Raw genomic sequence first — 13,583 nt, forward strand, 5'->3', positions numbered from 1 at the left:
TGCAGGTCCAGGAAAGGAAATTAGAGCCCTTCTGGAGTAGAGATTTACCTGGATTCCAGTTAGGTATTTGACAGAGCTTCTTGTGATGACCTTGTGGGCAAGATGGAAGATGTGGACTGAACACAAATTCATTTGGAGCAGTGGTTTTCAGACCTGCTGCACCTTAGGCTTACCTGGGCACTTTTGAAAATACTGATGCTCAGGTTCACATGCTGGAGATTCTGACTTACTCAGTCATTTAGCGGTAGGCTCTCTAATTGGTCATGGTTTGTATAACATCTTTACATAATTTCAAGAACATGATTATTCTAATATAATGATATAGCTATTCTGACTCAATATAATAACCTTCACTTACTCTTTCAGTAAAAATTTACTGAGTGTCTAGTGTTGCAGATTGTACTGAATACTAGGGAAGCCACGGTGAGCAAAAGGAGGCAACGTGTTTGCCCTTCGGAATTAACTGTCTAATGGCAAAAGCGGCCATAGTTAAATATTCACATAACCACAATTACGCACCAAAATGGGTGTTTTATGGGACAGAAACCCAATGAGAGCCGATAACAAAAGATCCTGACTTCATTTTGGGTTCCTAAAGAAGAGGATCTGAAGTGTTTACTAGAGAGTGGGTTGGTGGTATGGAGAAAAAGGAGCGTTGCAGTCAAAGGAAGCAGCAGAGACTCTGGTGGGGAGGTCTTCTAGCTGAGGAGCTGATCGAAGACCAAGGAGAGTGACAGGGGAGATGGGAGACAAGGCTGGACAGGGCCAGTAGCTGGGAGGGTCAGCACTAATGTAGTGAGCTTTCCATAGTACTTGGCTAAAAAACCCCAAATCCATTGCATGGTCTCCACGACTGTACCTCTGAACTCACCCTGTCTCAGTCTAACCCTGATTACTGTTCTCCATTCACAGTGATCTTTCTCCTTTCCTCACATATGCCAGCACCTTTGAGTAAGACCTGCAATTTCTTCTTTCTGGGTTAAGAACAAAGTTCCCTTAGATAACTACATTCAAGTCATTCAACTTAAAGCTCAAATGTCCCCTCACCTTGGAGGTGACCTCTCAGTGTAAAAATACTCCTTCTCCATACGCTGTGGAGATTACTTGTTTATTCTCTGCCCCAAATCCCTGAAGGTTCTGTGAGAATACTTGCCATGTCCTGTGCGCTGTTGTATCCTGAGAACTGAGAGCAGCAGTGCTTTAGTACTTACTGAATAGACAGTGAGCTGGACTCTATGGCCTGAGTAGAATTTCTAGACAATGGAGATTTTGGTAAGATGCTGCATAGAGGAACCAGCATGCACCAGCTGCAAGATTGCTCTGTGTGTTTGGAGAAGTGAGCAGTAGTGTTTGGTTAGAGTCCAGATGTGTTTAGGAAGGAAGAGGGAGAAAAAAATGGGACAGTTGGCTTTGGGATAATTGCAGAGAGTGCAGAATTGAGTTTCTGATATTAATTCATGTCCTTAGAGTTTGGCCATCAGAAAAGTATTTTATTATTAAAACTTGGAAAATTTCAAACACAGTTGAGTGGATAGTACAGTTGGGCCCTAATATACCTGAACACAACTTTTAACAGATGCCTCGTGACCATCCTCTGCTCCCTTCCAGGATATTCTGATACAAATCTTAGAGTTCTTACCACTTCATCCATAAATATTTCATCAAGCATCAGTCAAAGGAAAGAATTCTTTTACTTACACAAACTCAGAATACCATCACATAAAAAATTCCTTGATATCAGATATTCAGTGTTCAGATTTTCCTAAGAATTTTTCTTGATTAGAAATAATTTGTTTCAATCAAAGTCGGTCTTGTTTTTCTCATTGCTTAGACAAACTGTTTGACACCCACAAGTTAAAAGGGTAAAGGTTTATTTTAGCTCACAGATTGTAGAAGTTTCAGTTCATAGTCAGCTGGCTCCAAACAGGCAGAGGAGAAACAGTCTGTGGTATGTCAGGAAGGCAGCAAGCAGTAACCACCGCCTTCCCACTTTCCTTTGTGTTCCATCCAGGCTATAAGCCTGTTGATTGGTGCTGTTGATGCACAGGGTGGGGCTTCCATTATCCACACCCAGAATTATGCTAAACTCAGTTATTATACATCCTACATCTAACCTATGAGCCCTACTTACAAGGCCATGAGGCTTTGAAGGGAGCTCTAGATACAAGCCATGACAGATGCACAAAGTAAAGCAATTGATTGCTATGTTTTTAAAGTCTCTTTACTATGTAGAGTTTTATTTTTCTTTGCAGTCTACTTAGCAAGAAATTGGCCCCTTACTATAAAATTATTGACAATCTGAATTTTGCCAATTGATTGCTCACAGAGTCATTTAACATATTCTTGTATTTACTGTATTTGTCTCTGAGTTGGTAGTTTGATACAAATCTCTACTGTTCAATATGGGATTAGACGCTTGTTACAGTTAACATTTGCAATATGACTGTGTAACAGTCCACATACCATCTTGGTATAAAATACACGCTAGATTTTGTTTGAAGACTTGGTACAAAAACATGTACGGAGTATCTCATTTTTTGTTTATTGTTGAAATAGCAATATTTTGGATATGTTCAATATAGTTATTAAAATTTCAGCTGCTTTTTACTTTTAAAAATGTGGTGACCAGAAAAACTATTGGCTCTTAATATATTTTTATTAACAGTGCTGATCTAAGCTCAGGCTTGGTCAAAATAGAATAATGGTACATCATGCAATTGCACCTGTAATTCCAGCCTTCTACGAGGCTAGGTCAAGAGAATTAAAAGTTTGAGCACATCCTGAGCAATTTAGAGGGACTATGTCTTAAAAAGGGCTGGTTGGGGTAGCTCAGTCTGAGGCCTTGGGTTCAGTCCCCAAAATAGGGTCAGGGGACTGCAGAATGAAAAGTATGTTACTATTAGTATGATGTGTGTAATACAAGCAGTGTGAGCTCTGTTGGGAAGCAGACAGTGTCTGGTATACCCTGTATGTTAACAAGCCATCGATGGTCATTATTTAGTTGTGCACATTTATTAGGAGTTACTAAATGGTGACATTCTGAGTATATCACTCTTTTTAGTTCTTCCTGGCAACGTTTTGGTTTCCCACTGATACAGTCTGCATAAAAGAGTCTCAAAATACTTATCTTCTCCCTTTGTTTACTATTTTAATGGTATTTATTTCTTTCACTTTTGGATGCAGGATCTCTAACTTCTGATGAAAAAACTTTGTCTCACGGAAAAGAGTTGCTGAGTCTCTTTTGTTTTTTCTCATTACCTCATGCGGGCTACCTCTACATGGTTGTCAAGTCTGTTGAGTTAATGTCGGTGTACCAGTACCCTGAAAAGTCTCAGCAGGCGGTGCTCACACCACAGTTTCTGCATGTCATCACCAGGTACGGTCACAGTGTTACAAACTGGTCTTTTGCTTGCCTTTGAGTTCTTGAGGTGCTGCCTAGAGTTTTAACTGAAAATCGTGTGGACTAGTTTAGAGCACTGTAAATGAATGAGTTACACCTGTTTCTTCAAGTCTGTCTTTTGGTGGTGTATACCTGCCTTTTCAGTGCTAAAGATTTAAACTCTGGCTTTGTCTTTGGTTTTGTTTCTTTGGGCTAGATGAATATCCTTATAGGAAAATTTAAGGCTCTCCATAAAAGAAGTCTGCCTGCCTGCCTCTTCTGTCTCTGTGTCTGTGTCTGTGTCTCTCCCTCTCCCTTTCACTTTCCTCTCCTTTTCCCCTCTCTCCTCTCTATCTCCTTCTTTCCCTTTCTTTCTGACACTGGGATTGAAGCCTAGGCCTTCTCACTAAGCTTTATCTCAGACCCTCCCTCCCCTTTTAAAAAAATTGAGACAAGTTCATGTTAAACTGGTTCCCTAAATTGGGTTCAAACTTCACTTGATCTTAGCCAAAAGGCTGAGAAGCAGTGTTTGGGCTCAAACTTGTGATCTTCCTGTCTCAGCTTCCCAGAATGCAGGTGTGAGCCATCATACCTAGCTGGAAGATGTTCATGGAGAATCCTAATGAAAAGTCACTGCAACTGGTCAGAACATTTCTTTAAATTTCTTTTCTCTGCTATATTCTTTTCATTGTGGAACGAGCTGTTTCATAATAATTTAGAAATGTGATGATCTGATCTTACCCCTAATTGGTAGAAATGATCACAAAGATGATCAGATCACAAAGATGATCTGATCTTACCCCTAATTGGTAGAAATGAGGAAAGAGTCACAGGAAGGTTGGAATTAGCCATACTTTTGTGACTCATTAATGGTAGTTGTCTTCTGGGCAATCTTGCCCTAGTATACTTGCATGTAAGCTGGGTTCTAAAGCAGGAGTTTGATCTCAATTCCTTTTATCACAGCAGTAAGTGATGCTTTGGGTTTTATTTCCTGTTTTTGAGCTCAAATTAGGTTCAAGGCACTCACTGTCTTGGGCCCTCTAACTAAACAACTGTGAATAAGATATACGATCTACTTTTCAAAGCTAAAGCCACGGATGAGATTTTTGGAAACTATCTTAAGAATTAAATATAAGTACAATGTGTACTAGGAGAAGAGAAATTACTTTTGGCTTGGTCATGTGGGGAAGGTTCAGATAGGTTCTTTGTTTTGAAGCTGGGCCTGAAAGCTAGTTAGAATTCTGGCAGGAGAATCTTAGAGAAGACTACAAAGGCCGTATCTAATTTTCCAGAAATGTGCTGTAGTTAATTACATGGAACAGTGATTTATTTTTAACTGAGTGGTAGTATCAGAATCTTTAGCAGGTGCCAGAGTAGAGTACCTTTCAGACTGCACAGAACCCCCCTGGGGATTCTAATACCTGCTCCTTGTGTAGATGCTTCTCTGTTGATTTCTGATGGAAGGAGAAATGCTACCAGTAGGGAGTGTTTCTTAGTGAATAGAGTGGAGCATAGCTAGTCTCTCAGATTTCCCAGGTAATGTTCTTCAAATATGAAGAAGCTAAATAGTGGAGAAATAATAGGGAAATGCTTGAAAACTAGCTCAGACTTTGAAAATTAAACTGAAGAACTTTTTAGGGTTTGAACCAGAGAAAGTGATGCAGTCAGAGTATTGCATTGCGAAAATTGGTGATGGTTATTAAGTTTTGATAAACTTAATGTTAAGTCATTAAGCAATTTTGAATGCAGAGTCCTGAAAATACAGTATTCTCAGGATTTGAAGTGATGTACAGTTTCTGCTTTTTTTCCTCCTCATTTAGACTATGGTTGTACTTTTGGCAACATTAGTGATAAAAGCCCCTCTGACATCATTACCTTGATTGTGGAACCATTAGATACTAGAAAATAGTTGTCATATTTAAAGTCAGATTCTTAATAAGCATCCTCATTCTATGCTCTAAATCCTAGATTATTTTTACATAGTTTTAATGTTGCCAAGTAGATATGTACTTTAGAAATACCTTCTTGTTTTTTTTTTTTTTTTTTTTTTTGGTGGTACCTGGAATCAAAGTCAACTTCGTGCTTGCCAGGCAAGTGCTTTTGCCACTGAGCTATATCCTAGCCATAGAAATATCTTACTTGATAAGACTATCTTGCAAAATTCAAGATTGCCATGTTTATATATCTAAAAAAAGATAATAATTTTTCATTTGTAAGAACCAAGGAAGCTGGATATGGTGGTGCGTGCCTGTGATCCCAGTGCTGTGGAATCTGAGGCAGAAGGATCACAAGTTACAGCATCATCTTAGGCAACTTAGTGACTGTTGGGACCTTGTCTCAAAATACAGAATGAAAAAGGACTTGGGATATAGCTCAGTGCCAAGGCCCTGGGTTCAATTTCTAGGACTTAAATCAAGGAGGAACAATCTTCCTGTGATCCCGGCTAAGTTCCTGTACTGGCACATTTCACTTTCATTTGTACTTCTGCTCTGTCTTCCAGCAATACCCAACAGACTGGTTTGCTACAGTATAGAGGAGGGGTATCCCCAGGCCCCAAAGGCCATCGCTGTTTGTGGTCACAGCGGCTCCCCTATCATTCTGATCCCACTGCAGGTGTTTGTTTTGCTTCCCACTTTTGGTTTACCTCCCGAGGTTTAAACTCCACTCCAGATTTATAAGGGTGGTGTTGCTGTCCCCCTCACCATGGCAACTCCAAAGATCGTTTCCTAGAACTAGAAATGGACAGGGTGGCTGTGGCTGAGCTGAAGTAGGAACACCGCAGTGGAGAGAGGCCTGGCTGAGCACCCTCATGTGCACTGTGGTCTCCCACGTGTGATGGTGTCAGAATCCTGTGCTTATTGGTTACCACTGACTTTGTTTTAGTCCTCTATGTTTTCTTCAAAGAGCTCATGTTTACTTCTCCAACTTCCTAGTTTTGTTAAAGTCATTGTCATAACCTACTGAAAGATGAGGTTGTAACATTATGTAAGAAAATAATTAACCATCTGAAATGTCCGTGTTGGTATTTGCTCTGCTAACCCCTGCAGGCAGGAATTGTGCTCTTATGAGGGCGTCCCTAGGTCGTTTTACTATGGGTATCTGGGGGTTGTGGAATGAGGTAGAAGAGAGCAAGAAGCCAGAAGCCTGGAATCCATTTGGGTTTATTGTCCAGAGAAGACTTGGTAGTATGAAGCTTCCATGCTCCAGTCTTTAAAGCAAGGTTCCAGCTAAGGCACTGCAGAACATTCCTTCAGAGTCTCTCATTTTTGGTTCTGCCGTTGATTTGTGTTTGCATGGTGCAATGGGCCGAGCACATAATCCAGGTCAGAATCTCATCCTGAATGAGTGGAGTGGTGTTGCTGTTCCCATCACTGTGACGACTCCAGAGGCCTTTTCCTTTGGAGATGGCAGGAGTAGATCAAGTCAGGAAACAGGTTCTCATCTTGACTTTGATCATTCACGCATCCATACCCTAGACAGATCCTGGGGCTATTGTCTGTAAAATAGATACATGGTGCTTACATAGGGATATAGATCAGAGTTATACATGGAGCTCATGTGTCCAAGTTCAGCCACTAGAGACACTGATTCAGCAGTGGTGATGTGAGGGTAGTTTCACATTTGTAACTTGTAAACACACTCCTGAGGGATTCCAAGGCACTCTTTTGGAGAATTAGTATAACTCATCAACATTTGAGTTTTCTCCTACTTCCCATTGCTCTGTTCGCCTGTGAAGCCCTCCGCACTGTAGAGCGTGTGTTGGTGCTTGTCCTCTCCTCTGCTCAGCCACCTCTTTCTTCTTTCTCAGAAACAACCTGCAGTGTTTCACAGTGCGGTGTAGCGCGGCTGCAGCTCGTGAGGAGGACCCCTACATGGACACCACGCTGAAGGTTAGCTAAACTAGCAGCTAGTGCCTCGTGAAACCTTAAGATCCAAAGGGAGCACGTGAATACTTGTAGATTTGCTGTTGGGGCTAGGCTGGGAAAGGACTATGGCCTAAAGGTTGTCTTATTTATTGGAATAGAACTTTGCATGTAGAATATTAAGCATTTTATGATGTGTGGTTGTAATGGCAGCTCTTTGGATTGCTTTGAGAACATTTCACGGGAGGTTGATTTAGTGCATAGTTTTTAAGTTGAGTGAGTGTGTGTATGTGTGTGTGTGTGTGTGTGTGTGTAGTGAAATTTCAGAGATAGCAGTGTACAACTATTATTATACCACAGTTTATTTTTTTCAAGCCAAGCCTTGATAATTTTTCTTCTCGAACCCAAAGGTTTTTTATTTACTTGACAAAAATACAAAATGAAATTATCAAAAATGAAGAGAGAACCCTGATTAGTAAAGTCTGACGCTTATAATACACTTGTAAACATCTGCCAAATACAAGCATCACAAAATACAGAAATAAAAGCAGTATTTTGATTAATAAGCTAAGAAGTCCTCTAGAAAACTCTCCTTTTTTTTTCTATTATCCGTCCTCTATTTTGTCTTTGTATTTGAGTTTCTTATGTAAGAAAAACTATGCAGTATTTAGGATTGTACGTCTGATTTATTTCACTTACCATAATCTCAAGGTGCAGGCATTTTTTACCAAATAACTCGTTTATCCTTCTTAATGACAGACTAGTACTCTGTTGTGTGTGAATGTCACATATCCTTCACCCATCCTTGTGTCGGTGGGCATGTAGGCCACGTTTGAGATTCAGCTGTTGTGAATTATGCTGCTATGAATATGGGTATGCGTATATTGCTGTGATGTGATGCCTTTAATTCTCTGAAGAAGACACTTAGAAGGGGAATAAGTGGGTCAAGTAGAATTTCTAATTTTAGTGTTTAGAGGAATCACTGTACTGATTTGGTAGTGGTGGTACTAGTTTCACTCCCACCAGCAGTGTAGGATTCCCTTTTCCTGGGAACCTCTCCAGCGTTTGTTATTGTTTGATGTCTTGATCATAGCCATTCCCTCCAGAGTAAGGTGGGGTCTGGGTTTTTTGTGGGGGGATCAAATCATTTTATTGGGGTACTTGGAATGGGGAGAAAGTGCTCAAAAGACACTTTAGACAGAGAATGGACGTCCTTGGCATGGCTGGATCTCTCAGTATCCGCTGTCACCAAAAGCTGGGTTTTGTTTTAATTTGCATTTCTGTAATCACCAGAGATACTGCACACTGCTATCATGTGTTTCGTGCCCGTTTATACTTCAGTAAAGTGTGTTCATTTCAGTTGCCCATTTTTTGATTGGATTATTTACTTTGGAGGGTGTAATTTTTTTAACTCCAAATATATCATACATGTATTTCTGTCTGAGGAATGGCCAGAAAAATACTTTCCTATTCGGTTGTCTCTTCACTCTGTTTGTTGCTCCTTTTGCTGTCTAGAGTGTTTTTAATTTGATACAATGTCATTTGTTGATTCCTGGTATTATTTCATGTGCAGTTGGAGTTCCATTCAGAAAGTCCTTGCTTTGCACCTATGTCTTGAGAGTTTCACTATTTTATCTTCCAGTAGGAAGATCTTTTGATTTATAGGTCTTTGGTCCACTTTTGGTTTAGTTTAGTACATAGTGAGAGATGCAGGTCTAGGATCAATCTCTTGTTTCTGTATGGCCAGTTTTCCTAGCATTGAGTGTTAAAGATGCTGTCATTTCTCAGCATAAGTTTCTGGCCCCCTTGTCAAAGATCAAGTAGCTGAATATACCTAAAGTTGTTTCTGTATTCTCTATTCTGCTCTACTGATTTACATATGTGAGTTCTTGTTTGTTGTTTCCAGTTCCACAGTGTTTTTATCACTGTAGCTCTGTAATATAACTCAGAGACAGGGATTGTCATGTCTCCTGCCTTACTTTTGTTGTCCAGGATTGCTTTTGCTATTCTTGGTCTTGTCTGGGTCTATATAAATTTTAAGATTGTTTTCTTTGAAGTTCTTTGAAGAATGCTTTTGCTATTTTTTTTAAAATTTTATTTAAGGAGAAAAGAAAAAAAAAAGCAGAGAAAGGGTACAAGTTATACAGATTTACAGAAAAAAAGTGAACAGTAGGAAATCACTAGTTAATGGATTACATATTGTCATCTTAGAAATAGTTGTTCAAGTCACAAAATTAAAGCTTGTAAAGTGGACATTCCAACAATGATACTGCAAACAGTTCTATTCAATGATCCAATAAAACTCTGTGATATCATTTTCTATCTTATACACTTAAATATACATGCAGTTATATAGTTTAGAGCACTTTCTTTTCCTCTCTTTTGTACAATGACTATTACACATTTTGGGTTTCATTGCTCCCACGGTTCTTATTACTTTTTTGGAAGAGAGTAAAACCAAATGTGACATAACAGAACAGAATCGGTCAAGTCAAAAGGGTGGACATAATAGATAATGTAAAAACATAATACAAGGTGATCAACAATGGTTACCATAATGCCTCCCGCTATCTCTAATAGAATTGCCTATATCATTAGTTATAATACAATTGAACAAAACAGTAAAGAACAAAACTGACAAAACCAAAACATTGGAGACATTGTAGGTCTTCAAAAGTAGATAAAAGTCAACGAGAATGGGCGTTATAATGAATCTCATTATCTTCACAGCTGATGCCTAAATTTTTGAACCTGGTACTATCCAGCAAAACAGAATAGGGGAACATCAGTCAAAAACAAGATGGGGAGAGTAATACAGGGCTTCAAATCGAGATAATGGAAAGTCAAAGTGGGTTACTATAATATATCCTGCTATTTTTTTTCCTTTAATTAAATGGATAAAAATAAAAAAGTAAATAATGGAGTGGAGATTGAGATAAAAGAGGGCATAACAGCGAAACAGCGCAGATCGAAACATAACCATTTAAGCAGAATAGTGTTTCACCACCAGATAATCCCAACCCAAAAGTAGTTACCATATTGTCTCTTTCCTTGAAATCCTTGAGTACAACTTCGTATACTGTAGCATTAAGTATATCAAAACAATGTAAAACCATTTTTGATTATGATTTCATTAAATCTGTGTATCAGTTTTAGAAGTATGGCTATTTTGACAGTGTTGGTTCAACCTGTTGAAGAACAGGGATATATTTTCTTTTTCTTTCTTTTTTTTTGTCTTTTTGAGACAGGGTCTTACTATGCAGTTTAGGCTGGCCTTGAGCTCACTTTGTAGCCCAGGCTGGTCTTGAACTCACAACGATCCTCCTGCCTCAGCCTCCCAAGTGCTGGGATTACACACATGAGCTACTATGTCTGGCTATTTTCATTTTCTGATATTCTTTTTGGTCTTCTTTCTTAAAGTACTATATACTTCATTATAGAGTTCTTTCACTTCCTTGGATTGGTTAATTCCTAAGTACTTAATTTTGTTGATGCTAATATGAAAGATTTGTTTCCATAATTTATTTCTCAGTGAGTTTATTATTTGGTACAGAAATGCTACTGATTTTTGTGTGTTAGCTTCATTGTGTGCCATACTGGTATGTTGTGCTGGCATTACCATTTGATTCTACAAATTTTCAAATTTGTTCCTTGATTTCTTTTGTGAACCACTGATTATTTAAGAGAGAATTATTTGTTTTCCCTATTTGTATAATTTCTGGAGGTTCTTTTGCCATTGATTTCTAGTTTCATTGCACTGATATGATAATGTGCATGGGATGGTTTTGATTCTTTGCATTTATCTAAGTATGCTTTATGGGATAGTACATGCTCTATTTTGAGTAAAGTTCTCTGTGTTACTGTTTGGGGGAACACTATAGGTATATATTAGCCTATTTGTTTGAAAGTTTGGTTCAACTCTAATATAGTGGTGCCTTGGTTCATGAACTTAATTTGGTCCAAAAGGAAAAGATGACCACATTTGTATTTGTGTGAGAAAGATGGCTGTGGTAATGTCTGTCCCCCAATGCAGAGTTTGCAAACAAAAGCAGTGTTTTGCTAAACCAAAATTGTTTGCAACCAAAAGCATTTGTGAACCAAAGTACTATTTATTGTACTTCTTTGTTGAATTTGGGGGGGGGGGTGTCCTGGGTGATCTGTTTGTGACGGTGGGATATTGAAGTCCCCAATTGTGTTGATGTTTCCTTGATCTTTTATGTATTATTTATGAAGTTGGGTGTAATGGTGTAAGGTTCATGTATCCCATCTAGTCAAATTTTCCTGTACCCAATATGTGGTGACCTCTTTTACCTCTTCTGATAGTTTCAGTTTGACATTCACTTTGTCTTAAAGTAGGAGAAGTACTCCTTGTGGTAAAGTTCCCATTACATAGAATATTTTTTCTATCCTTAAGTTGTTTTTTTGTTTTTTTTTTTTTTTTGGTACCAGGGATTGAACTCATATCCTTTAATTTTTAATCTGTGAATTTCTTTTTGAGTTAAATTTAAAGATTCAACAGTAATTACAGAGAGTTAGCTAGCTAAAGAGTACTAAAAGTTAGTGGTTATGCTATTAAAGATATAGGGGGTTGGGAATGGCAGAATGCAAAAAGAAAAATTTGAAAAATTAAATAATGGGAGAGGAGACAAGTGAGAGGAAAAGTCTTACTAAGGAGTAGGACATTCATAGAGGTAGATTTTAACAAAAATAAGAAAAGAATATAAATGAAAAAGATGAAAAAGAAAAAAAAAGGTATAATAAAAACAAGAAAAAATTAAAAGAAAACAACTAAAAGGAAAAAGAAAAAATAAAGACAAAGGAAAAACCCTCAGACTCCAGTCAACTAGGGAGAAAGAAAGAGAAAAATCAATTTTAAAAAGTCTAAAAATAGAAAAAATTCTCTATATTTTTGAATGAATGATTTTTTCCCAGAATCTGTGTTTTGGAGTCCAGCGATTCAGTTTCTCTGCCTTGCCTTATGGACTGTGCAAATGCAAGTGCCTCTTCCCCATTCCAGAGGCTCCCTTCGTTTACTCTGAGCTGTGGGAATATGTAAGCTGAAGTGGGTCTGTGATTTGCACTGGTAGGTAAGGCAGATAATCAGATCTGTGCTGGATGCAGGCATAGGGTGAAGGTGCAACAGTCAATTTCAGATGCAGCACAATGCAAGCTTGTCCTGGCCTCCCATCTCCGGAGAGGGGCTGGTGCCCTTCCCAGCCCAAGCGCAAACCCCTCAGTGGTCTCTTTATAGCACGTTTGTTCCTGTCCTTTGTTATCACCATGCCTGTTTCTCACCCAGTCACAGTGGGAGAGTAACCCTAGGAGCCATGAAGGGAGATGCTCCCCATCCCCATCTGAGTCCCAGATTCAGACAGCCAACCCCTTCCAGGATTGGCTCCTGACCTTTAGTACTCTCCGCAGTGTGCAGACGCCAGCACTGGGATACCACTGTGGATGTTGCCTGCTGCGTGGAAGGAGTTCCCTCAGATTAAAGCTTTGCCCTGTCCTGAGAGCACAACTGTGGGCCCTTTCCAGAGTCTTGGGTCCCAGGCCAGTTCACTGCTACTGTGTTTCCCCTAGGGTTCCCAGAGGTCACCTTGTTTCTGCAGAATCAGGCTGTCCTCCCCGAGAACCACAAACTGAGACAGGAGCCCGGAGAGACAACTGTTTCATTTCCTTCTTTGCCTTGTGGTCTGTCTTTCAAACTTCTCTATAGCTTTTAATGTTTTTGTCAGTTCCTTGTAAATTTCTGACAACCTACTTCTCTTTATTTCTTCCGCAAGTTGTTATTTTCCAGTGTTTGGGTTCTCGATCTCGATCTCGGAGAGGCTGACTTTTGTTGTGCCTGCTCCCCTGCCATCTTGATTCTCACAATTTTATTTTGTTTTTTGTTTTTTAACAGAAATACTTGTAGCAGTTGTGCAGCTATTAACAAAACAGTGCAGATACCAGTATAGTCAGGAGTAGAAAATTGAGTAAGATGCATTGAAATGGTTTATTTATACTATTACCAGATGCATCTATAATTCTTTTTTTCGGTACAAGGACTCGAGCGCAGGACCTCATGCTTGCCAGCCAGGCGCTGTGCCACTGAGCCAAATCCCTGGCCCAATTCTTCTTTTTTCAAGCCTTCAACAGTTTTCTGTATTAGTCTTAGAAAAGTTCTTGACCACAAAATATTGACAGTTTTTGATGATCTTCTGACCTTGACTTGTGTTCTTACATACTGATTATTTGCCTCATATTTTTCTCTGCTGTTTTACTTCTGACTTAAAAGGCCTTTGAATTGATATTTGTTATGAAGGTACATGCTGCTCTGTTTTCACAAGTTAGTTGATGTT

The 13,583-nt window shown here is 39.1% G+C and overlaps 1 protein-coding gene across 5 annotated transcripts in view; it reads left to right on the forward strand.

The window, feature by feature from the left end:
• Nucleotides 1–13,583, forward strand: part of Hps3 (HPS3 biogenesis of lysosomal organelles complex 2 subunit 1) — a 43,170-nt gene that overhangs the window by 9,490 nt on the left and 20,097 nt on the right. For all 5 annotated transcript variants that reach the window (XR_010047615.1, XR_010047616.1, XM_063249166.1 and 2 more), the window contains exons 5-6: nucleotides 3,184–3,376; nucleotides 7,188–7,269. Coding sequence is in view for 3 of the 5 variants with exons in the window: in XM_063249166.1 (XP_063105236.1) it covers nucleotides 3,184–3,376; nucleotides 7,188–7,269 (275 nt within the window). In the remaining 2 variants the exon portion in view is untranslated. The remainder of the gene's footprint in view (nucleotides 1–3,183; nucleotides 3,377–7,187; nucleotides 7,270–13,583) is intronic.

Source organism: Cavia porcellus, unplaced genomic scaffold (assembly GCF_034190915.1).
Source record: "Cavia porcellus strain 051 isolate PalLab524CR breed Dunkin Hartley unplaced genomic scaffold, mCavPor4.1 scaffold_5, whole genome shotgun sequence".
NCBI lineage: Eukaryota > Metazoa > Chordata > Mammalia > Rodentia > Caviidae > Cavia > Cavia porcellus.